Source organism: Molothrus ater, chromosome Z (genome assembly GCF_012460135.2).
Source record: "Molothrus ater isolate BHLD 08-10-18 breed brown headed cowbird chromosome Z, BPBGC_Mater_1.1, whole genome shotgun sequence".
NCBI lineage: Eukaryota > Metazoa > Chordata > Aves > Passeriformes > Icteridae > Molothrus > Molothrus ater.
The window spans coordinates 61,411,945-61,439,157 of NC_050511.2; the positions used below are offsets into that span (position 1 = coordinate 61,411,945).

At 36.5% G+C, this 27,213-nt stretch overlaps 1 protein-coding gene across 2 annotated transcripts in view; it reads right to left on the reverse strand.

Moving 5' to 3' along the window:
• The window catches only part of MCTP1 (multiple C2 and transmembrane domain containing 1), a 211,801-nt gene that overhangs the window by 129,884 nt on the left and 54,704 nt on the right, over positions 1–27,213 (reverse strand). Inside the window, exons 2-6 of one of the 2 annotated variants that reach the window (XM_036403020.2) lie at positions 24,763–24,877; positions 20,994–21,136; positions 18,393–18,472; positions 17,748–17,853; positions 9,405–9,443 (exon numbers count right to left, since the gene is read on the reverse strand). In XM_036403020.2, coding sequence (XP_036258913.1) covers positions 9,405–9,443; positions 17,748–17,853; positions 18,393–18,472; positions 20,994–21,136; positions 24,763–24,877 — 483 coding nt within the window. The remainder of the gene's footprint in view (positions 1–9,404; positions 9,444–17,747; positions 17,854–18,392; positions 18,473–20,993; positions 21,137–24,762; positions 24,878–27,213) is intronic. The other variant, XM_036403021.2, reaches the window with a different exon arrangement.

A 27,213-nucleotide genomic window follows, 5' to 3' on the forward strand; every position in this document is an offset into this window, starting at 1 on the left:
GCTAAACTATATTTAAACTTGAAAATTATTTTCTCTAGGAACCAAAAAAAGCAAGTCTGCATGTATAGTCTGCTGTAACTTCATTATGCAATGTAGTTTGAGCAACAAAGGTTTTGTGGGCTCAGCAACCTAAACACATGCAGGTCTTGCATGCCTGGCTTCATCCCTAGCAGACCTCTACTGTCTCTGTAAGAGGGTTTCAGTGCAGTTTTTTCATTTTGAGTCTTTTAGATGGTAAACTCAGCTGGGTGGCTACAGCTATGCAGGTGCCCAAGACGGGGGTTTTACTCTATTACCCAGAGAAAATGATAGAGATTAGACTGGATTATAATCAGACTCAACCAAGCTCCAGAGAGAATAGACATGAGAACTGTGGCCACTGGGCTTGGAGCAAATACGATTAACATACTTTTTGCAGTATTTCAAATATTTTTTGGCATGCATTTGTGTTTCCCTTCAAGTAGTGTGGTTATTCCCAAAATATTTCACTATATCTATTAAAGTTTTCTCTTCCTGAAATGAAGGATTTGACTGCAGAGAAACTTCTCATGAGCTTGCTGTTTCTACAAAGGCAAACAAGGAACTGTGAGTGGAATAATCTTGAACTTAACCTGCAACATGAAGCAGCAGTGGGACATAAGAAAGCAGATCCTCTACAAAAATTAGGGCAGAATTGGGAAAATCAGTTGCCAGAAGAGATTTCATTTATCACTTGGGAGCATTATATAAACTTTTCCTCAGCAGAAGTACATCTCATTGAGGGCATACTGTCATCACTGCCAATAACTTGATTTGTGAAGAAGTGGTAAATTTTTTTTATTGCTCCAGTTTCTTAGAAGGCTTAGAGCAAAACAAAGACTGGATAATAAATAACTGGCTCTGCCCTGAATACAAGATGATGAGAGACACAGAAAGAAGACCAGACCTGTTCAGGAAAGTATTTAATACTGGGATATAACCAGTGGTTGAGACTTCTGCAAAGAATATACAGTTCTTGGAGTTGTTTCAAGAGCTGAATGGGTGATGATTTCCAGAAGTCTATCATGAGCTTGCATTTACAACTTTTTTGAAGTAAATCTTAAGCACACTGCATAGCTCTCTTCTTCTTTATCAGTGAGACAGTGAAAAATTTAGAGAGTGTACTTGATCTAAATTCAGTATTTTCAGCAGCTCTTATAAAATTTGCTGCACAAAGGGATCTGCCCCATCATCAAGCAAGGTTTGGTTTTTTTTTCCTGACCAGTCAGGAGTTTCATCAGTGGGGGTAATTTCCATACAAGGTAGCAAGGTAAGATCTAGATGACCAAGAAAAGCTGGGTGTAAAATGACAGACAGGTCAGATAGGAGTTTACAAGAGTCAGGCAGGAGGCTGGAAAACAAGTGTTCATGTGCTGCAGGAGGAAGCCCTCCCAGGTCAGAGCCACACCTTGCGCTCGATGACAATCAAAGCTTTATGCAGACCCTAGTGGCATCTTGACTGACAGTGAAGTTCCAGAGACTATATCTCACCATGCTGGAAGAAAAGCAGATAGCTGCTAAAAAGAGGTATTGATTGGTTGTGGCTGTTTCTTCCTCAAGATAGTGAATGTGCACAGCACTGCTCATTTCTGTCTTTACTGGTAACATACAGATACATGGAACAGCAAAAGGGAGAGGTGCTGAAAGAGTCAGAGCATAGCTCACCAAAGCTAAAGCTATTCAGATTTCCTGGACATGAAAAGCATAGCCTATGTGGCCTTCTCCAGCAAGAGTAACTTCCAGCTGGCACTTTTCTTGTTTCTAAGCAAGACTGAAGGGAATCCAACACACTTTTCTTCCAGTCAAAACCACACTTATTCTCAGAAATTACAGATAATTTACTGACATAACATCTCTTTTCATATAATGGTTCTTGTAGGAAGAAAAACAGAAAAGGAATGTTCAAATTTCAAATATGACAAAAAGCTGAAAAAATGGGAAAGTAGGACTGATTTCACATTTTAAAGTTCTTTCCTTATGAATTTATTTTCACAGTGTGAGATAGGCATATTTCTAGGTACAAAAAGCTGAAAAAAATGGGAAAGTAGACTGATTTCACATTTTAAAGTTCTTTCCTTATGAATTTATTTTCATAATAGGCATATTTCTAGGTACATTTCTGGGTACCTAAAAAACCTGTAAAATTCAGCCCAGAGTGAGATACAAATTCAGAAGGATAACCGTGAGACTAAAACAAAGAAATGAGCGTGTATCTTTCTCAATTTCTCCTATGAAGGACTCTTTCTCAAGACTTATTCTTAGGCAACTTGTTTCCCTCAGAAAGCACGTAGTGAGTATTGCAGACTAGATTCCCTCTTGTGCCACAAACAGGAAAAAAAAAGAAGAAACACAGCTTTTTATTTGTCTATAAATAGGTGGGAAGTTACACATTTCATATAAAATGCCACAATTTGGAAAAAAGCAAGATCAAAATCTCAGTCCAAACCATCTTTAATGAGAGGCCGTTGTTTACATTTTGTGCAGGATAGAGGCACAGTGACATCCACCTGACACATCCTAAAACCCCCAAAGAAAGAGGGTGGTGGAGTCTTTCATGCCAAAGGATGCTCAAAGCTACCTGTGAAAGAAAAGCCCACCTATTTTCATATCCACACACTGCTTTAATGCTTAAAAACAGCAAGCAAACTCAGCACTTTTGTTATGTGAAAAACACAGCTTTTATTTGTGTTCCACCTATTCTGTGTAAATGTGATGTAGTGAGTGGGCTAGGGACATCAAGAGAAAAGAATCTTCTGACAGAACTGCACCCTCTGCTAGATGTGATTAATACAGCTAGCCAAACACCAGAGCTGAAAGATGATCTAATAAACATGACGTAATATTCTGCATGCATTCAGGTATTCCTGGATAACATTAAAGGATGGGAAATCAGCAAGGCTTAGTCGGAATCTGGGCATTGATCCCAGGATAATCAATACCACATTGTTAATGAGCTATTGTTATTTTTGTCCAAAGAAAAGATCCACTTTGTTGGTATTTTTTAAAATCCCCTTGTATTTTTGTTTATCTTTAGGTAACTAAATGTCCTCTGAAACTTTAGTCCATATCAAGTGGGGGAAACCACATAGATTTTCCTGTCCCAGCCCAACCTCATTTCTTCATTGATCAGGCCTCATGCCCTGTAAAGTACCACCTCTCTCCCTGGCATGTGCTTGTGCAAATAGACTCTGCTTTTATTAAATCTCCTCCTTATTACAGACACTTGTAAGACACACTGCTCCTCTGAGTCCTGGAACACAATAGACAGAAATAGAAAAGTCTACCACAAAGTTATTAATTTTAAAACAAGCAAATCAATAATGCACTTATGTGACCTGCAGAGGCACTTCAATCTAAAAAATAACTTTGGTTTCAAAGCTCAAAAAAATATCAATCAAGAAATTAGTGAAAAATATAGAAAAGAAAAATACTTCTTTCCACCACTTAACAGAGCAGATATAGAAATACAGCAAAGTCAAAGTCAGTGTTGCAAATTACTGCGGTAAATTCATGTAAACAGAATTCCTCTCCCCCATTTTCCAGGATGCTTGCAGAGCTTGGATAAACAATGTAAAATAAAGATTGAGAATTTCAGTAAATACAACTGCTAGCTCTATGCACAAAACAATGAAAAAATCAAGAGACGGTCACATGCATTTGCAATGCTTTTCCTATATTAGAACAACAAAAAGTACGAGCTGAAAGGTCTACTCTATGTAGTTCGTACACTGTGTGTCAGAACAGAGTTTGAACTGGATTGAAATATTTTTACATTATCACAATGCAAAGTACAGAAAGTAATATTTTTAAATAATCCATATGGTTTTCTGATTATACTTGAGTTCTAAACTCATAAAATCACACATTTAGTATTATATGTAATAGCTGCAGTCAAGAATGTTAGGAAGTAGACCTTTTTAAACCTTGAGGTCCAGCTGTGTGTTTCCTGAACAGTGTTTGGCGAGGGGAAAGGAGGCTGGAGTCAGCCTGTGTCTTCAGTCAGCCTCTTCAGGCTCTGAGAGAACACCATGCATTACAAGGAGATTTCTCATTCTCCTTCTACTATAGGCAAATAGAAATGGAAAAAATGGTTGGAATTCATCAGCATTATAGACACTGAGCTACAGAAATGCCTTCAATGAGATCATGATAATTCCTTCTTACTTTTTCCTCATTGTAACTAAGAAAGTTTTCTAAATGGACTGCTATTGATATCTATTGCAATACGAAATAATGCTTTCCTTAATTGACTAAATTTTAGATTTTAGGCTCTTCTAATTCTAGTTGCAGCTAATAAAAATTTCTACAGTTGAGAAATTTACACTGCCCTACACCCTGAGTGTTTGAACTGCCATGTTAAGTCTGGTTTATGGAATTTGCACCAACAACCAGATACTGCTTCTGTACAGCAATGCTACTGTGACACTACAATATTTGTAATAACAGCTCATACTTTTGCAGCATTTCACATATTTTTGTGGTTTTCTAAATTGAATAATTTGGCATTCTATTTAAGTGTACTTGCCGGATGCAGCTCAGGTGTAGTATGATGCAGGCTGTGGCACCCAATGTGACTTGGATTTTCTGTAACAGGGTGAAAACATTTATACAGGACAACAGTATACCGAGGAACTTTGCAAAGAGGCTGTGCAAGCATAATCCTAACTGCCTCCATTCTTTGTCCCTGTAATTCCCCTTGGAAATTGTGGCTGCAACACATGAAAGTCAACAGGTCTTCTAATGATCCTGTTATTATCTGGGATAGCCAACGTCACCACAGTCCCAAAGCTGACATGGACTTGATACACAAGAAGAGTGGCAACCAAAACTTCCCACACTTTTGGAAATGTAGGAATGAAACCCCCATGACAAAATGCTACTCTGCTGTTTTTGTTCTTAGCTGGATCAGCTGTTATCACTCACACACAATTAATGCAAATATAAGCCTCATCAAACATTTGCATAATTTTTATAATTAGATGTCTAGCAAACAGGCCTATCTACTCTGGCTGTTTTTTGATTCCATTATTTAGTAGCTTTCCTTCAAGCACTATTTACAGCCGCTAAACTGATATCTAGAACCTCATGGCTTACAAAACACAAGTGTTTTCTCAGTCTTGAAAGATTCTTCAAAGAACTCAAAATGCAGTAATTCTACCATGTATTCTGAAATTCCTTAGAATTTTGGCTCAGAGATTCTGGTTGAAAGATTGAACCAACTGTAAATTCCTCCAATTAAGAAATATCATACAACTCTATGCTTATGTTTGTCCTTGCAATACGTATACCATGATTTGCTATTTTCAGTTTTATTGTCTTCTCAAGAGGCATCTCATTCCAGTGGAAAAGCATTTTGTTTCAATTTTAAAATAGAAAAAATTCTTTTGATATTAGGAAAATGCAAATCAGGAACCACAGAAACTAAGTATTTTGAGTTGGGCATAAAACCATCAGTTTTTAAGATCATAGGTTTTGGAACTTTAGTTTGTGGAACTGGAACATAAATACTTTTGGAAAAGTTTCTAAAATAAATTTTAAAAACAGTCAGCAGTTCAGACCTGAAAGCCACTCATTTAACAATTCATTCTTGTTTAAATGTTCATAAATCCTATTTTTCAGTTTAAAAGTATGTGCAAAAGCTTCTAAAGCAAAATTAAGGAAATATAGTTACCTAAATGCAAAGAAAAAATACTTTAATTCACTTGCTTTAGGCAGTAAATACACTCTTTCATCCCCAGCTGCAACTAATCAGAAGTAGCTTCTCAGTTGTAACTGAGGCCCATGCAAATTTCACAGAGTTCAACAAAGCAAAGTGTAACATTCTGCACCTTGGTCAGGGCTAAGGCAAGCACAATTTCAGGCTTGGGAGAAAATGGTATGAGAGCAGCCCTAAGGGGAAGGTCTTGAGGGGTTTTCTGGGTAAGCAGCTCAACATGACCTTCTCATACGTTGCTGCAGCCCAGGACACAGACGGCTCTCTGGGCTGCATCAAGGGAAGTACGGCCGGCAGGTCAAAGGAGGTGATTCTCATCCTGTACTCTATTCTCCTCTGTTGTGACCCCAGCTGAAGTACTGGATTCAGCTCTGAGATTCTCAATATAAGGACATGGACCCATTGAACTGGGTCCAAAGGAAGCCACAAAGATGCTCAGAGGGTGTAGAAGACAGACTATGAGAGTTGAGGTTGCTCATCATGGAGAAGCATCTGGAGAGAGCTTAGAGCCCTTTCCAGTAACCAAAGGGGCTACAAAAGAGCTGAAGAGGCACTTTAGACAATAGGATGGTGTGATAGGACAAGGAGGAATAGCTTCAAACTGACAGAAGATAGCTTGAGACTGAGTATTAAGATGAAATTTTTTGACTGTAGGGGTGGTGAGGCACTGGAACAGGTTGTGCAGAAAAGGTGTGGATGCCCCATCCCTGGAAGTGTTCAAGGCCATATTGGATGGGGCTCTGAGCAACCTGGTCAAATGAGATGTGTCCCTGCACGGGGGTTGAACTAGATGGTCTTTAATGTCCCTTGCAACCCAAACCACACTGGTTTGATGACTTTGGGATGACAATGTATTTTTATCTTCATTCATATGTGTTGCAAAACATACTAATTGATCTTCATTTCTGGTAAGAATGGACATTTTGTTCTAATTTATCAATGTCACACCGAAACATATTAATAATTAATTGGACTAATTAATTAGTAATTAATTAATAGTATTAATAGAAACTCATCACATATTAATAGTATAAATTAGAATATCGTTATATTTAAGTACTTTCTAGTGGTCTCAGTTCTAAAACTACCATTGATGATATGAAACAGAAGAAAGGATATAAGAGAAGAACACATATTACCTTTTCCTCCAGATTTTACTGGGATGATGTTACTTGAGAAGGCACAGCAGATAAATCTTACATATATTTTTCCTGTAATATGTTGGCTAAAACTGATAAACCCCTTGTTTAATCAGTTTGTCCTCAAATTAAAGCATTTACAAAGTTTTCCTGGTGTTTCCTTAATGAGTTATTAATCTAAGAAGTTTAACATGGAGTCTGATCACGTTCAAACTCAATTTAATAGCAATTCTCCCACAGATGTGAAAATGGAAAAAGTAGACACTTATTCAGAAGAAAGCAATTTTCAGTGTAATAGATGTTTCTGACAGAGCTCTCTCTCCATATACTTTGGCTAAAAGATATTGCCTTCACTGAAATAGCTTTGTTTAAATAGTTATAGTCACATAGGAAAAAGTGAGCTAGGCATGCAGTTCATGAACACAAGCCACACCATAGTGATCTGCATTGCTACACCTTAACTTCAAGCTACCTATGTTACAAAAAAAGGTAGGCTTCAAGGACAAACCTTAAAATCAAAGAACAGTGCCATAACATGTAAAAACAAATTAATTTATTAGAGGTGTACATAAAGTCTAGACAGACCCAAAATTAGATGTAGGAAACTTTATAATGGTATCTTAAAAAAATTCTAATATTCTGCTTTTTTCTCAGCTCTCAGAAGCACAAGACAAACACTTCTTGAAGAAGAACAATCTCAAAAAGCATGCTTTCTCTTATATAACTTAACAGGGTTATATACCTACATTGAGACACCTTTTATTTTAATCTGCAAATGAAGTAAGAGTCTTATTTAATATTGATTACCCTGCACCCCAGAGAACAACAAGTCTTTTGAATGAATTCTTTGTAAACAGAAGAGCTTTTAATTTGTTTTTCCTGAGAGCAAACCAAAGATTTGGAATGCTGGAATAGACTCACAAGGCAAATTATCTCCCGTGTTTTAAATGACATACTTCAATATATAAATCATTAACACAGCAATGCATGTAAGATATTGTACATGCATTACACCTCTAGGTTAAAATATTACTTCACCTAAGACAACCATAGAAAAAAAAATGCAATTTTTAAATCATACATTCACTTTTTGCCAAATATTCTTATATGCCAGTTTGCAAAAATGCCAGCTACTGCATGAAATGCTATCCAACGAATGTAACAAAACAGAACAGAGATAAATAACTCACTTGAAGACCTTTAAAGAATTCCGAGCTCTCACGCTATGCTGTTCATTCAGAATTATTGAAGCTCACAGTTTTGTCAGTTTGCAATGCAGACAACATGCTACCCAAAACAGTCAGCACATCACGAGTTAACACTACATGATGCAAACCAGTTCTACCCTTCAACATTCTCACAGCTCCTCCTTATCTCTTCAGTTTGAGCATCTTAGATATTTCTTGTAGTTACATGAACCACATGAGAATCAAAAATCTACATATCATCACTTCACCATTATCTTAGTTTCATAAATTTCACTAAGGAAACAGACTAAGTATTGTCCTGCATCCCAGAAGTAGACTGTGTGAAAAACCCACCCATAACCCAAGAATTATGAACACTGTTCTCTTTTATGTTTCAAGGTTAAAAATACAAATATGTCTAAAAAGTGCAAATATTTGTCAAATGAGCACGATATACAACACTGTTTATTAATTACCTCATATTTACAGTTGTGCATCAATATGCTAGAAGAGTATATAATTAAAAAAAATCAGTGAATCACTCCACATAGCTATCTTTTTTTCTCATTTTAACATCTTGACATGGTAAATTCTATCGACTTCACTAGCTCAAGTCTCTGAAAAATTTTAATTCACTCACTTTAGGCAGTAAATACACTCTCTTTAACAACACAGAGAGAAGAAAAAAGGTAAATATTGGTCGCATTCCACTACAGTCAAACTCTCAGTCTTTCTCTTGTGGAAAACAGCACACATTGCTCCATTTTTTATCACATCCTTAACTCCTAAGAGGGGAAAAGCTTAGAGAGCTCTAAAGAGCTCTGTGGAGTCCACTATGCTCTGGTAAGGCCTGGCTATGACTGCCTCCTGTGCACAACCAGTGCTAGAGGAAATTTGTCTTCAAGGAGCTTCACTGTGAAAACTTTGCACTCAAAAACATGGATCAGTAAGAGAACAGGAAAATAAAATATACTCTTTGGCATAAATTCTTTGTTCACATGAATACAGCAAATTGTTTACACTTGAGAAATTAAAGGTTTTAGAAAAGGAATCAGGACATGTTGGCCGCTTACAAGAAGTTACTAGATGGCTTCCAGATAGGTTAAAGTGCTGTGACAAAGCTGAAAGGTTCTATGATTATATTAAAAGCTGAACTATACTATGATGTTATTTAATGAAACAAAAAATGCTGTCTTTTAAACACATTTGAAAGGGCAATAAATCCTGTACTAGAAGTTTCCAGTCCTATATGGCATGCTTGGCAAGAAATCATAGTTGTTCTAAAAAACAAAACAAAAAACCAACACCACCAGCTAGAAGACCACATGCTAAAAGTTACAAAGTTACCTTACTTGATCTTTTCCAACTCTTCCTCATTAGCATTGTCTGAAAATAAAATAGAGCATTTTATTACCTTTTCTCTGCAATACAGAAAAGGAGGGCAACAGTCTCAAACAGGGCAATTCACATTTAACCACCACTACAACTGAAGCAGCAACATGTACATTCCAGCAACAAATACACACAAGACTGAAATAAATCCAGACAAGTAGCAACACTGTGCATACCCAGGCATACTTTTCTGGGTGGTATGGGTGTCTAATTTCTGGAGACAATGCATTACATAAACTTATAAGAAAGAAAAGACAGAAAGAACTAGATTTAAAAATGAAAATAAATAATTATGCCATGATAGATAGCGATTTCAATTCTGACTGATAATTGAATATTTATTTATTATTTCTTAATAATAAAGTACTCCAACCTTTTTGAATACTACTGTATACCTTACTCACAGGTATAGCCACAAAAGAGAAAACCTGCATGATGCTCTTTTGATGACACAAATCTATTACAAAATCCTTAAAGTTATCACTGCTTGCTCATTTCACAGCAGTAGAAATAGTTCTTTGGTTTGATAATAACATACATGAAATAGAAAAAAATAGTTATATCTTCACTCTTTGAAAAAGCCAAATCTCAGTTTTCCTGTCCCATTATCCAAACAATCTGTAAAACCTTGGCACTTCTAGGAGCCGAAGTACATACGACAGATTCCTAATCATTAAATAAAAGAGATATTCTGGTCAAGTAGGTTGTGGAAGGTTTATCTGTAAGCACAACTGTTGCTTAAAGCATTTCTGCGGAAATGAAAAGAAATTAGTTTATACAACTTAATAAAGTTTAGCAGCCTCTTACTGACACTGAGTAAGAATAAATCAAAGCCCATTAATTTCTATTGAAACTTTCACCATTGAAAACAAACATAATAACAATTTTTTATTAAGTATTTAAAAAATACTTGCTTTTTCAGATAATGGAAATAAATTTTGAAACTAAAATATTTTCCTTGCTAAGAAATTAGCAAGGAAATATTTTGGTAAAAAAATTCAAATGATAGAAAATGTGTAGGGGGTTTTATTTCTGAAATACCCAGAGATTTTTTAAATAGACATAGATTTTTGTGAGAAGAAAAATAACTAGCCACTGAGGAAACTTTTTTAATTGCTATGGACAGTTGAGTCCTAAGCGCAGGGCAGTAAGTTAATAATAATTGTCGCACTGTGCCTTTGGAAAATATACTAAATGTTTTATTAAGCTATAGAATGCCATTCACCTCATTTTTCTAGAGAGGCATGTAAGAATTTGAGATCTTGAGGCTCATGGCAGGCCCTGAAGAAAATCTGAGTTCCTGAGTCCTGTTCAACACAGCACTGCTCCTCCCTTCCTTGTCATTTCTGAATCCTACATAGCTATAGGTCAGAGCACAAACTCAGCTTCAGACCAGGCTGTGAGCAAGGAACAGAGGAAGTCCTGACAGCTGAATTAACTATACAGGTTTAGATTAGATACCAGGAAGAAATTCTTCACTATGAGGGTGGTGAGGCACTGAAATTTGTCAGCCAAGGAAGTTGTGGCTGCCCCATTCCTGCAAGTGTTCAGGCCAGGTTGGATGGGGCCCTGAGCAACCTGATCTAGTGGAAGAGATTGAGTGGAACTAAATGATCTTTAAGGTCCCTTCCAAACCAAACCACCCTATGACTCTTTTAACTCTGAGGAGTTCAGAAAGGTATGAGCACCCTTACTGAGTAAATGGCATCATTATCAGCTAAAGCAGGATAAGTTGAAGCCATAACAATCATCCTAAAAAGCCAATAAAACAAATATATAGCCTAGGAATGATTTACATGGAACTTCTTAATCTGAAAATATTCCATGCCCTGAGTCTATTGCTGGAGTTTTTCTCTATTATGTTAATATCCCTCTGGCAAATAAACAAATAAATAATGCAACACATGATTTAAGACAGTAAGCAAACTGACAGAACATTAGTGTTAATAGTTTTATATGAAGCAAAAAAAACTAAGCATCTTTGGGATAGATTGTTTTAGGAAAAAACCAATGCCTTAAACTTTAATCTCAATAAATAACAATATTTAAGTAGAACTCATATGTTTCCTTTTTTTCCATTTTCTTTGTTTGTTAGGTTGCTGGCAGTGATATACAGCTGTCTCCAGTCACTGCTGGTCCCCAGGCAAAGCTTCTTATCAAGCTACCAACTTTGTCCTTTCCTATAGCTGAAAACTGCCCATTAAGACCCAGGCAGGGAACAGCCGAGGTAGTGAAGAAATGGGTGACATGCAGCTCTGCAGAACTTGCCTACTGCAGGTTTTCCAGTGGTGGAATCTGTGTACTGAATGCTGATGGAAAAAGAGCCAGCAAAACTCACATGCATTGTGGCACCCATGCCACAACAACAAACAGAATATCCAGGAAGTCGGTACACATGCATGAAATCACAAGAGCACACTGTCATACACAGCACCACATGTATCCAAAAGGAAATAATAAACACTGTGAGAATTAAAGTAAGAAAACAAGCTTTGTTGGAGTAGGTCTAAGAAAAAAAATCAATTGCTGCTTTTGACTTCTTTTAAACTGGTCATCAAAATGACAAATTAATGAAAAATACAGAAAGTACATCATAATCACATCATTTTTAATAGAGTTAAAATTAACAAATCTTTAGAGCTGACATGTTTTAACATTTTTATATACACATACTTCTCTCATATTTATTTTTTTTACATCTTTTTAGTTTGCACTGATTAGCTAAGCTATCTGTCCTCTCAAACAGCAAAATTGAAATGAGGCATTAATGTAAAGGACAAGTAGTGCTAAATAGGACAAAGCAAACATAAATTAATTGTTGGAATTACTGCTACTTCAACTTACTGCATTAGGCTGAAATAGATTAAACTTCCCTTGAACACTAAAAAATTTCTAATTTTTATAGTCATATAGAAATAATTCATTAATTAATTTTGATTCATGATATGATTTTTCATAAATCACAACAAATCAATTGCCTTTACATGTCAAAAATCAAAAGAACAGGACCTCTAATAACTTTAGATATGCTATCTTTCTATTTATGTACATAGTTTGGAGAGAGATTACAAGATTATTACTTTAAATATTCATATTTTAATGCCTTTAGGACAAGCACCAGCTAGCAAATGGCAAAGATACAGACAAGATTTTCTAGAAATTTTGATTTGTTTATCTACCCATACTCTTACAATAGTATTCAATAACTGCAGGCTATTTCTGCATTTTGTTCAAATAAAATGTACCACAAAAATAAAATAATGCATCCTTATTTATTAAAATGATTTACTGAATCTCTTTATGATTGATATTATGTCCACTATCTTCTACTGAAAAAACACAATTGTAAACTACTTAAGCACTGCTTTTCACAGTTCATCAGGACTCAAAAATAAATAATCCTCTTTCCTAGTCAGTGTAACATAGTTTTACATATAGTTATATGACTGTATACTTAAGTTAATATTCTTAATTGATATCTGAATCCCAAAATATAATGTTTTGATCTGAGGAAGTGGGGCTTTCCAGCTGTAACTCTCAAGATCATATCATCAGTCAGTACACATAAAATCTGAATTTCATCAGAATTTTTTTCAGAAAAATAAGGGGAAAAATGCTCCTGTGTGGACCAAATATCTCTATAATTTCTTTTCAAGCCTCAAGTCTTCATCCAAAACAATCTATTACTGTGTCAAATTGGCTGCATATTTTTAAAATCACTTGAAATAATACCTCTCTCACAGACAGGTGGCAATATACAACTAGGCCCCTGAATTTGTCCCATTTAATTTCAAACTTGCACTTGGAGTATCTTATCCTCCAGAAGCATCAATATTTCTTAGGCAGTGTGAGAGGATGCATTTTCCTGTAACATACAGCTACATTATTTTGAAACACCAATAAAATGCTTTGTGAGACCTGTCCTCCAACAACACATCCTCAGAAGACTTTTCCTTTACCTGCACATCAGTGCATGACCTCCAAAACAGCCTCGCTGCAGTTCAGGCAGTGAAAGGATCTCTTTGGAAAGTATAATCCACATCAAAAAGTTACCAAATAACACATCACAAACAGCAAGTCTTGTTTTAAAGAGCTCAATTTGAAATACGGCTAGAGACCTGCCCAAAACACAGGATCAAAACACCATGAGGTTTCTGTGACTGCATGGGAAATCTAACACTTCTTGTTTTAAAGCTGTTCTATTTTTGCATTTCCCTTGTGGTCTTAATAAACACTAATTTTAAACATATGGAACTATAATAACTGCAATTTAAGTACTTCCAGGCAATTTCTGTAATCTTCAGCTTTACAATTTAACACCATTTATGTATGACAACACACACGTCATGTAAAGTGGTAAAGTATTACCCTAATTACATAATTACTTGCAACTCTCAATTGCAAGCAATATAAGAGTTATCACCTGAGCAAAATAAAACCTATTCAGGAGAAAATTAATTTTTGAAATGTATGCTATATAGGGATATCAAACCAACAGGATTTAAGGAAATTTGCAATGACAGGAAAACATTACGCATGATGTGAAGAGACAGTGTATCTGTGTCTTCCATGCATCAGTCATAAATGCATACTTAAAAGTGCTCAGGTTTTTATTTATATATTTCAAGGATGCTCAAATTACTACCTGTATAGAAACATCCAAGTAGAAGGGGAGTATCAATCATTCAAACAGCATGCTACACAGACTGGGAATGTGGGAGTTGCTTTTAGTGCTGCTTTATATGTTGGACATTTTCAAGAGTAGACAAGAATTAGTCTTAATCCTCTAACATAACATTTGAAAATATATTGACCTCAATCCCTTTCATTTCAATAAAAATACCATCATTATTACAAAACCTTTCAAAACTAGCCAAAGATGACAGTTCAACTGGAGTGATAGATTTTGTAATATTTTACTTGTTCCTTCAACAGTAAATAAAAGCTAATAAATAATTAAGCGCATGTAGTAACAGAAAAAAGCTATTTGAGTCTTGAACTATTAAACCCTTAAGACATTAAACATACAGCAATTACATATTAATTTTGTAGGTCATCTTCCCTGCATTGTGACAAAATTCTCTGATTTTATTGCAACTTCACCAGAACTGCTCTGAGATCCATATCTTGGGAAGACTTGTTTCCAATAAATATTAAGCTTCAGATTAGGCATTTGATTCTTAATTGGAATCTTGGACATTTTCAGACTGAAGTTCTATATAATAGTTTAAATGGGAAGAAAATTTGGTGACTTGAATTAAATTAAAAAATCCAATAATGAAATGTGTAATAACATAAACCAAATTCTTCATCCTATTATAACCGGTCGGTTGGATATCAAAAAATTTGCTAACCAGAAACACTACAGTCTCCCAATACTTTCAACATTCAGTTGCTAATTTATGAACACCCATATGAAAAACATGTTACACTGTAGTGTCTTCATTTCACTTTCTCACCTCTAAACTTCTGGAACACTTGGTATACTAGCAGACAACAGGAGGCAGCACAGTAGCTACCCTCTCTGTATGATGAAGAAAGGAAATCTGTGCTGTCCACATAATGTTATACCACATAAAAATACAGCGTTTCTGTGTTGCATGATTCAGGATTATGGCAGGATAGTGTCAAAGAAACTTGGAAAAACAGGGCAAGTACCACCTCACTCAGACCGGACTGGTCTTACCCAAATAAAAAAATCTAAAATTAAATTAATTTCTTAATTTAAGTAAAAAATACTCTTGTGGTCTAAATTTGCAAGATGGAATTCTGACCTGCATGGACAAACATATTGCTAACAAAAAAAGGAAAATACACTCCTTATATAAGCTAGATGCCCATTACCACCACATTTCATTATTTTTATTAAGTGCTAACAGAATGCCATGAGGAAAATTAACAGAGGATAAAGTAATTTCCAAAATTCTACATCTTTGCATTACTACATACCAGACACCTATCTCCAGTAACTGACTTACTAAGCTAGTTCATACTAGCTGAGAGAAAAGTGTAAAAAGAACACTAGTAGAATCTGCCAGTACTCCTGTGCAACAGGATGTCTCACACTGCAGCATACAGAAACATTTATGTTCTTACAAAAACCATGCAGCTGACCATATCCATGGACATTTTCATCAGAGTAATGCTTTTTCTTGGCCTCTGCTGCAACCCTTTCCTGAGGCAGGGCAAACAAGTTCATTGTTAATGGATCCTTAGGGGTGGATAAACCAAAACAATGTTAAATAAGCAATGTAATAAAAAATTTTATTAGAATAAGTGCTTTAAAACCATAACTGGAGGGGGAAAAAAAGTGTAACATTGGAAAAGGCATCTCTAGGTGTCTTAGAGTGCATGATCATCTTAAGAGTGGAAAATTCAAAAGAGAAAAAAAAAGAAAAAGAAATAGTAGAAGAAAGATACCACCACCCATGGCTTCAGTGATGTGTGGGTGATCGTGGCCCATGGTTGTGATGTACAGTCCATCAGAGGTGGAGGCCTGCAAAAACTGGGTGTTATAACCGTGACTCTTCTGGTAAATGCCCCAATACCTCCTGCATAAGTTCTGAGCATGAAGAACAGTCTTCTTCCTGAAAGATTCTGAAAATTAGGCTGTGTTGCAGGTGCAGGAGAGGGTTGAGTGCATGTGTCTCTGTGTTCGAGTGCCTGGACAAAGTTCGTGAGTAAACTGAGTTTTGTGGCTGCACAGTGGTGGCTCACGGTGTGGGAAAGAGACTGGCATAAAAAATCCAACAAAACACTGCTCCAATTTCACAGGTTCCATTGCTTAGTGGAGTCTTCTCCTTTAATCGAAAACAGCTTGTTTAAAGCAAAATTTAGCTGCAAGGTCCAAATGCTTCCCTACAGCCTAGCTGAGGCCAAAGGAATCCATATTATTTTACAACCTCTCATAGTGAGAATTATCTCTTCTATTTCTGCCATAGTTCTACTGCTCATGAAAAGCCATAAATGCTAGTAAATTATTGTCTTAGGTTGGAAAATGTAAGATGTGGCTGGGGGTGTGAATTCTATTGCCATGTGTTAGAGGTGGGTCAGTTACCTTCTGTTAATTGGGCCACCTGTTAAAACCAAGTGGGGCAGTTTTCTTTATCTCTTCCCCAACCCATCCTCCCTCAGGGGAGATATCTTCTGTTCATGGGCCATTGAGTGTCACTCCATGATTGATAAAATTGCATCATCTTATTGGGAGATGCTCTGCCCAGCATCTCCCAATAAGATGGGAGGAGCCAATTCCTACCTGGAAAGAATCTGAGATTTTGAACACCACAGGCAGCCTTTTCCCTCTGGATTCCCAGAGGAGCAGCTTTCTTTTCCACTAGATTCCCAGAAGAAGACCAGGCCCATCTACACCACCACTGGACCTTCAAAGGAAAACTACACCCTTCTACAGGATCACTGCTTCAACAGAACCACAGCTGTCACTCCAGGAGGACTGCAGCCACCATTTAATCAGACTGCTACCAACACCCTGATCCACAGGGTGTCAGGTTGTACTCTGACTCTGTCGGTGTTGTCTTGTATTCCTGCATTTTTTTTTATATTTTCTTTTTTTTTTTTTCCTAATAAAGAACTGTTATTCCTACTCCCATATCTTTGCCTGAGAGCCCCCTTAATTTCAAAATTGTAATAATTCAGAGGGAGGGGGTTTGCATTTTTCATTTCAAGGGAGACTCCTGCCTTCCTAGCAGACACCTGTCTTTTCAAACCAAGGCAAATATAATAGAAACAGTTTGTCACAACTAAGAGTATCTAGAAACCTGGAAACTATTTTCACTTACAACTATGCAGCTCAGAAAAGTAAGATGAAGGAATTACAATAAACTTAGAAAATTATACAATTTTGTAATTGAAAGGTAAATTCAAAAAATTGAAAAGCATTAAATAATCCTTTAACATTAGTTGCCAAAAAGCAGAAACACTACCTTTTTCAACTTTATTTTTCATATGGAATAGGATACAAATACTCTTATCTAGAAATAGCAGACTAGGTCCAAAATTCTTTAACCAATGCTTTACTGATGTTTCTCCATATTAATCACCACTATTCACCTAGAACTGACTTTACCTGATCCATCTGAATCCCTTCTTATTAACTATATAAGGGAGGATTCAACTCAGGTGAAATATGCTATACTATACCAGAAACATCTCTCAGTGTTATCTAAAGAATTAGAAAAGTCAAATTAATCTTATAATTTGATATTTACTCTTGTGCTTGATGTCATCCAACCAGAGATCAATCACAGGAGTGATGACATTTATTAAAATACATAAAATTACCACTTCTCGCTGGTCTCCTGGAGCCAACAGGACTGACAAGAATATACTTCCCAGATCATGATCAGGGTAATGAGGATCCTTCAGACTCAAAGTAACATCTGTTTGCCTAGGAGACAAAACCTATGCATTAACTTGGATTTCAGACTCTCAGATAATGAAATTTCTCAATCATAAGAATTGAAGGCATCTGAATTAATATGAAGCTACGTAGAAAACAGTGGCACAAATTTGCACTATTTCTGCTGAATGCTCATAAAAAATATTAAATACTTTTACTCTGCATTAAGTACTGTATTACATGTACTGAAGTAATTAAATAAAAAATGTAACATCAGTGGGTTAAAAACACCAAAAAATTTCAAACATTAGGGGTTAATGCTGTGAATGAAGCTAGGAAGAAAACAAGATTAACGTGGTTGTAAAGCGAACCTCTCCATAGACACTGTAAAAATGTGCATAATCAGCTAATAAATTAACATTCATAATACAATAATTTCTTAAACATAAGTGGTTTTCTTTAGTTAGTTTTATGCTGTGTAGGTTTCTGTAATTATTTTCTAGCATAATGTTTTACTTACAACTCCACAAACACGATATTAGCAGATAAAAATATATAACTATTCCATAGGCTTGTTTGTGCCATACCTGTTTAATTCCAATGATGTGAGATCCAAAAATGCTGAGCCAATGAAGTCATCTTGAAGTCCAAAGTCATAATCAAATACCTATGATGCACAAAACCATTTTTTAGTAATTGAAATATTTCTTTCTTTAGAGCTTTTCTGACTATGAATCATTCTTGAAACTCTTTTTCCAGAGCTGTAGCTTCATGCCTCTCACTTGTTGAATCAGGACTACCTGAAAGTAACTTGAAACTTTCTGGCCAGAAAATCAAGTCTGAAACTGCTTGTTTATAAATCAGACTGAATCATAGACACTAGTGTATAGTTCACGTGTGAACGACAGCCATTTTATAAAAACAAAAGAAATGTTTTTATAAACATAGGCACTGAAAGAAGTAAGATCAAAACAATTAATAAAGCTAAGCAGAATCACTGATTTCTTATACATTGTTTCCTTTATGAATCCTGCAAAGTGGAAGCAGGAGGGTAGGATATGGTTATGAAAAGTGCTTCTACTTTTATTATAACACTTGCATCAGTATTTGAAATAATGCAATTGTCCATTTTGAAGGCTATGAACTTTTCAAGAGTTAGAAACATTATAATCTAACATTAAAACTGAAGGGGTATGTGTAAGGAAACAATAACAATTAATATTTTACAAGGAGAAGTCTGCCTCCTAATGTGCTACCTAAAAGAGACAATACCTTGATAAATTTACTGACATCCAGACATGAATCTGGCCAGTACATCAGAAGGTATTCCTTGAGATGGGTTATAACTTCCTAAGTCTGAAGAAAGGAAAGCAAATAATCCACAGGCAGCTATTGCAGGGAAAAAAAACCAAAAAAGATGGACAGCAACAAAGAAAAGATGCAATACAAATTTTAAAAAATCCAAAAAAGGGGAAAAGATCAATTATCAAAGTCAACTTTTAAGGTAAATTAACTTTTTTGGGTAAATATGAGGTTTTCTGAGAGCATATCTTCAGCTAAGTTAAGAGTGAGATGTGTTAAGGAGAAAGGAGAAAATAGAGAATATGACAGGACTAGGTTCAAGGTCTTCAAGTCTAATATAAGTACTTCTACTATTGTACTACAGAAGCTATTACAGAACGCAAAACAGTTCATCTTCTACAAATAAGTTAATATAGACAGGGTTAAGATAGTAGTAACAGAAATCCTTTGGACCAAAGGCTACAGCGCAGCTGCACAACTCAATAGGTTGGATACAAGTATGTGAGCACAAGTCTCTCACATGCATCAATATACCTGAGTGTTCACCCTTGCCTTTTCTATATCTGTTAGTCATTCTAGCGGGAAAAGAAAACATAATATGAAATCTCAGTTCATGGTGCAATGTCAAAATTATTTTCTCCCTCTCTCTCTCTCTACAAATTATCATGGTAAAAATACCAAGTAAGTATTTTTAGCTTAGTAAAATTCAATCATGTCTTAAAATATGTGAATGAGCTGTAAAACCTAAATTACTTCACACACTGTGTTTAGAGTGCAAGCACGATAGACATACCACTTGACACACTTTTCCTAGGGGAAAAAAATACACACCCTACTGCAGGGCTGATACTTGGCATAAATAAACCAAAACAGGTGGCTACATTGCAAGTCTTTGCATCTTCTTCTCTCTTTCACCTGTTCATTCCTTATGAGTCACTGAACATAATAAAGGCATGAAAATGCCATTACATCATGTAATTTCAGATCAACTAAGAGAATTATATAGGTAAGCCAAGTTTCCATACTTCCCAAAGTATTTTCAATGTATGCATGTTTTATTTTGAATCCTAGGACTACAGATTTTCTAAATACATTTTTGGGAAAATAATTTTTATCCACTTCGTTTTACTCAACTAAGAATCACTTTTGCATCACCATAAACTACCAGGGCCAGAAAAGCACCTTTCTCTTCTGTGCGCATAAAACAATCATCACAGTTTTTCTGGTTTTCATTTCAATACCAACATCTAAGAAATACCAGGGGCTCTGCTGCTTATTAGTCAGGACATTGCTGGCCACTTTTTGATCTAAACTCAAGCAATCTGATACTTCAGAATAATTGGTGCCTCTAATAAGACAAAATCATCCTCACCTGCGATTTACTAGGGAGAGCTACAATGTAAAAATTGTAAGAGCAGAAAATGGTATGAAATATAGCAAACTCACTGTGTTCCATACAAACAGAAAAATTAGAAAACTTTGGAGAATCAGGTACACATCTCAATAAATTCTCAAAAACTGACCTCAGCATCGAATTGCTTTTAATGGGACAGATTATGGTTTATATCATCATTATGCAGTGATATTTCCATAAATGAAATGGGTCATGAAATACAGTTTATTTTCTCTGTTCTTCTGCTAAAATCACACTAAAGAAATATAAAACAATTATGACCTGAAGTAAACAAAAATGCCTGTATTTGCCACTTTTAAAAATGTTGACATCTTCATTCTACAGACAAAACTTAAATAATTATCACTCTAACTACTCTGTAGTCTTCACTATTGCACAATAAATCTTCCAGTATACAGAAAATCGCAAAGCTGAATTCTTCCAATAATTCTTCCATTCTAATTTATCAGACATATGTAAGCTGGTGTCTTACCTTTATATACAATGGTTCTCTTAGGTTATCTATAAGAATATAAGCCTTTTCTTCCCAGACAGGATTGAGGTTCTTGTGTACTGTTTTACTTCTAAATACTTCTTTTCCTCCAAGTTTGAACTTGACATATGGATCACTTGTTCCTGGTAAAGATATATACATATGCTGTTAATTCTGTCTTTGTAATACAGAAAGGAAATGGACACTAAATTACTTCAAACAGAACTAAATGTAATTTCTATAGATAGTCAAATTCAAAACCGTATCAGATGAAAAGAATAGTTTATTGCCACAATCTATTACTTTCCAGGATGTCAACACTCAGTTAATTGACTTCATTAACATAAAATGTGCACTTGCATCACTTTCTGTTGTTCGCAATCCATTCTCAAAGTCATAATGAAATACTGGCAGTATTTGTTTTAGTTAACAGAACTATGTCCTATACTAGGGCTAGTATATTATATTAATGCAACAAAAATTAGATTATAAAGTTAAAATTTCTCCTGTAAAAACAGTAAATTATTATGTTGTGCCTTTTCAAAGGCACATACTCCACCGACGCCACCAGTGTAAGTGTTCAATGACTTTATTGTGTCCAAGCTTTTCCATATAGACTCACTTCCTACAGCACTCACAATGAGAAAATTAAAGTCTGTCCACCATGCCCTCAACATGCCTTCTGAAACAATCACCTACTCACCAGAGAGCACTGCACAAAGCCTCTTCAAACAACTGATTAACAATTGTGATCAGAAAAACAACCCTGATGGGTAAAATAAAATGTTAAATATGCCATATGAATGCCATATGCATAGGATGTGTATGTGGAAGTATCACAAGGACTGAACCACCTGTGAGAGGAAGAGTCTCAGGGTCGGTGGGTACAGAGACTTGCAGTCATCCAGGAGTGCATGTGAGACTAATTGACCGAAGATTATCTTAAAATAAACAGTAACTCCAGCTTCAGTCACAACTCCATCTTCATTAACAGCAGCAAATTGTAAGACAAGGCTTCCTTTTTTCCTTTAACTTTTAGGGCTTTTCAAGGGACCAGCAGATTTTAGAACTCTGCATTCATATCCACTGGAAAATACATCCAAAAGAAATAGCTTTTCTTAAAACTGCTACATGCTCTTCTAAACATAAATTAGAAGGGTTATGAGCAGCATTCTTTGCATTATTTCATCCAGCCACAAGATGTCAGCACTCTCTACCTGAAGTTAATGTCTCGTTGTTTCAAAAAACTACAACAGTGGAAAATGGTGGTCTCTTGTGTTACATTCATTCCCACCTGTAATTCCTGGGGCAGAATTTCATTGGCACAAAAATGTTTTGTCTAGCACAACTGACTTGTTCCTTGGGTATTCAAGCAGTGGTGATGATTTTGAAGTCAAGGATCATGTATTTAAATTAATCCTGTGTATGGACACTACGTTATGGTGTGCCCACTGCCCTGCTCCTTGGAACCACTCTACAACCTCAGGAATTCTCTTAGGTCTTGACTTCATGCAGACAGTTTGGCAATGAAGCATCCCTTGACTGTACCAGGAACTTCTGCATGGTTAAGGTGGGAGTGGCATTGAGTTGGAAGACAAGAGAGGGAAAAATCAGTCTTTTGCTGACAGCCTTGGAACATCTAAAAGAGGAAAAATGGTTCTAGCTTGTGAGTTGGAAGGGTTGATTGAGAGTGCTGTAAACTAGGTTTGAAGGGAGAAGGAGATAAGGCCTCGCTCACTGAAGATGAGCCCAGCAGGGCTCACGCCAGTGTCAGGGTTGAAATTGATAACATAGCTAAAGCAGATGACCCCAGTAGGGATAACAAACAGGAGGAACTGGAGGTTATTCTGCAGTAGAAAAACTGTGAGACAAGTCACCATTACAGAAACATGGTAGAATGACTTGTTTGACTGGAGTGCTGCTGTGGCTGTTTAGAAGCTCTTCAGAAGGGTCAGGCGAGGACGAAGAGGTGATAGGGTGGCTCTGTGTATCATGGAGTGTTTCAGTGTATACAGCTCAAGGATAGTCATGGCTAAGTTTGAGTGCTCAAGATTCAGGGGCAGCCAACAAGGCAGACATCCTTGTGAGAGTCTCTTACAGACCACTCAACCATGATGAGGAGGTGGATGAAGCATTGTATAGGTGGCTGGCTGACATTTCCCAATTGCTAGTTCTTGCTCTTGTGGCAGATTTTAACTGGCTGGATGTCTGCTGGAAACTAAACACAGTAGAGAGGAGGCAGTCTAGGAGATTCTTGGAGTGTGTGGAATTTCCTGTCACAGCTGGCAAGGGAGCCTACCAGGGCTGAGATTCCACTAGATCTGCTCTTTGTGAGTAGAGAAGGGATTGGTGAGAGATGTGGTGGTCAGAATGTCCATCTTGGGCATAGTGATAGGGTTTTTAAATCTTGGTGAAGTTAGGAACAAAACTCTGCCTTGGAGTTCTGGAGGGTGGACTTCGGCCTGTTCTGGAATTGGTTCAGAGAGTCTGCTGGGAAATAAAGAAGTCCAGGAAGGCTGGACATAGTTTAAGAAGAAAATCTTATAGATACAGAAGTTAAATGTCCCTATGTGCTGAGAGATGAGCTGTCAGGGGAGCCTTGTCAACAGGAAACTTTTGCTGGAACTCAGGGGAAAAAAAAGGGGATTTATGACATTTGTAAGAAAGGGCAGGCAACTAAGAAAGAGTAAAAGGATGTCATTAGGTCATGTAAAGAGAAAATTAGAGAGAAAAAAGCTCAAACTCAATCTGTCCACTGCTGTGAAAGAAAATTAAAAGTGTTTTTATAAATATATTAACAACAAAAGGAGGGCCAAGTCAAACCTCCATCCTTTTTTGAATGCAGGGGGAAACACTGTTACCAAGAATGAGAAAAAGGCTGAGGTACTTAATGCCTTCTTTCCCTTAGTCTGTTAGACTAAGGGAAAGAAGTTTCCCTTAGTCCAACTTCTTCCTTAAAGAAGTTTCCCTTAGACCAATTATTCTCAGGGAAACTAGACCTTGAGCTGGTAGACAAGGGTGAGAATAAACATCCTGTAATGCAAGAGGAATTAGTGATTTGTGAAGCCATTTGGGCAGTCACAAGTCTATGGGACCGGATGGGATTTACCCAGGAGTACTGAGGGAGCTGGTGGAAGAGCTCACCAAGTTGCCCTCTATCATTTATTTATCATCAGGTCCCAGATGACTGGGGATTAGCCAACATGCTGCCCATACATAGAAAGGGCTGGAAAGTGGATCCAGGGAACTACAGGCCTGTCAGCCTGACCTCAGTACCTTGGCAAGTTATGGGGCAGATTCTCTTGAGTGTGATCATACAGCACATACAGGGCAATCAAAGGATCAAACCCAGACAACAGTGGTTTAAGAAAGGCAGGTTCTGTTTGACCAACCTGATCTCATTTCATGACCAAGTTACATGCCTGGTGGATGATGGAAAGGCTGTGAATGATGGAAAGGTTGTGTACCTGGTGGATGATGGAAAGGTTGTGTACCTGGATTTCAGCAACGCCTTTGTTACTGTCTCCCACAGCATTCTCCAGGAGAATGTGGCAGCCCATGGTTTAGGCAGATGCCCTCCTCACTGGGAGGTTAAGAACTGTCTGGATGGCTGGGCTCAGAGCATGTGACTGCATGGTGTCACATCCAGCTGCTGTCCAGTCACTAGTTATGTTCCCCAGCACATTTTAATTTTAGTACCCACATATAAATTTACCCAATGAACATGCAACTTCCCAGTTATTAAGGCAGTGTTCACCAGCTCACTTACCTCCACGGTCCCGTGCAGCTAGGTTCTGTCCTCTTCTTAGAGTAACATCCAACTGGTACATTCCAGGGTCCCCAGGTGGGAAATCTGCATTACTAGTTCCAAATGCATTTGTTCTCTGGGGAGGGAAAAAAAATGCAATAACTAACGTTACTAAAAGTTTCATTTCAAAAGGAATCTGCCCCTTGATGTTGGATAGGAGCTCAATATGACAATTTCATCAGTATGACAATTACCAAGATTCCTGTAAAAACACAACAAAACAAAACAAAACATAACAAAACAAAACACACAAACAAACAAAAAATACCAAAAACCCCCAAAACAACCAAAAAAACAAACTGGCTGAAAAATAATCCTTTGATACAAAGGGGTTGGAAATTGATAGTCTTTAAGGTCCCTTCCAATCCAAATTACTTGATGATAAGAATTACAGTTGCAATTACATTAATATCTAGTCCTGGCCCACTAAAGCAAAATAAGTAAGAAAAATACAAAGCTAGACCTTATAGTATTATTTGGACTAGTCATTACTAGTATCCTCAAATCCTCTGTTGATTCAACAGTTATAACATATGCATTGAATAAGCATACATAAATTAAGATTTTGTGCTCTACTGCAGTACTTTGCAAGCTATGTGGGTTTTTTCCACAGAGTTTTGGGGGAAGCTGAGGTAGGAAAATCACCATAAAGACATTAAATGCATCTGTAGTTCTGTATGCCAGGGCAAATATTCTTAGATTAGTTATTTGTATAAAATGTGTCCTAAGAAAATACAATAAAGGAAGTCAGAATGCAAGAAACTCTCCAGCCCTCTGGAGTTCATGAACAATAAACACATTTCCATCCAAAATACAAAGTAATTATATTTCTTAGTATACACAAGCATTTGCAAAAAAGTTTTTAACATATCTCTCTATGTAGGATCCAATTACAGCACACACTTGGAACACCACTTTTAATTTTAAGACTGGAAAAAGTAAATCAATTATACATTCACAGTAGATACAAGGACTTAATCTCTTTCACACTTTGAACACTGTATTTACATATGCTCATGCTAGGAGCTAAATCTTTTAAGAGTAGAGCTATTAATATTTTATTATGTGATTATGGGTCCTCTGCAAGAAAAAAAAATTGCATGATGGAAATATCTCAGAACATGTATCAAGTGCTATACCATTTCAACAAGAAACCAGTTTTATCTCTTTCTTCCTACTAAACCCTTTCTTCTTTTTAAAGTAATACTAAAGCTAAAGCATGAAGGAAGACACAAAATAAAGGCATTTCAATACCTGGTTTATTCTTGCTATTTCAGAGTCATAACTCCAAGCCCTAGCACATTAACTTTTGCTGCCACACATAAAATGCTAGCTAAAATGCACAGTGGCACGCGCACTGGTTCCACAGCAGTGGAAGAGGGACAAAGAATGTCTGGCAGCCAAGAAAAAAAAAAAACAGAAGAGTTTCCAACAAGTTGCTCTTCTTTCCATCTGCCTCCATATCCTGATTTTGGAGCAAGAGTTTGCTGACATTTATTGATTTAAATCTAATATAAAATTTTACTTCTGCAGCACCACTTGCAGAGCCTAAGACAGTACAGCAAAAGTACAGCAACAAAGAAAATAAAACCAAGTTCTCCATTTCTCCACTAAGATTACAAACTTATTTTTCAAGAAAGACACCACAGCTTCCTTGCCAGTTCTGCTACATTGCTCTCTCTGCCTTTCTCCCATGTCATTATCCTCCCTTGTTTTATCACAAATTAAAAACTCTCTTATGTTCTCTTCTCTGAAAAGCAACTACTGCAATCATGCCAAATCCTTCTGGGTTTATCAGTTGTTTCTTACAAACACAATGGGTCACCTACAAACAATGAATTGCCAGTACAGGGATTTAGACTCTAAGTTTTTCAAGGACTGAAGGAAGTAATTTTCTTACTTTTACACTTCTTTTCATCCAAGGAATATATTGCCCCAACCTGTTTCTATGGGGTTGTGTAACAGTTTTTTTAATGAAACCATTTAACCATTTACAGCAATTTGAGTTCCAGAAGAAATTAATATGGTTACTCCTTTTACCAAGAAGTAGACAAACCAGTCAGTGATCAAGTACCCACCAACATCTCATAGGATCGTACATATGTGCAAAGATGTAACCCCCCTAAAGGAACAGGACACTGAAATCAGAACTTCTGTTGGAAATCACTCACAGTGCACTCAAACACTTCATATGGGCCAAAGTAACCCATCCTTGGCCAATACCAAATGGAATAGGATGTTATTGGATATGTGGGAATAAAACTCATAAAGTGTTGCCCCTAGGCTGGAAAGGCATTTGTACTTTCAAAGCCTTAGTCCCTAACATAACAATAATTGATAAAGACCAGGTGCCCTCAGGACTATGGATAAGAAGCTATTTGGAGTGTATAAAATGCACCTTAAATGCTGTAA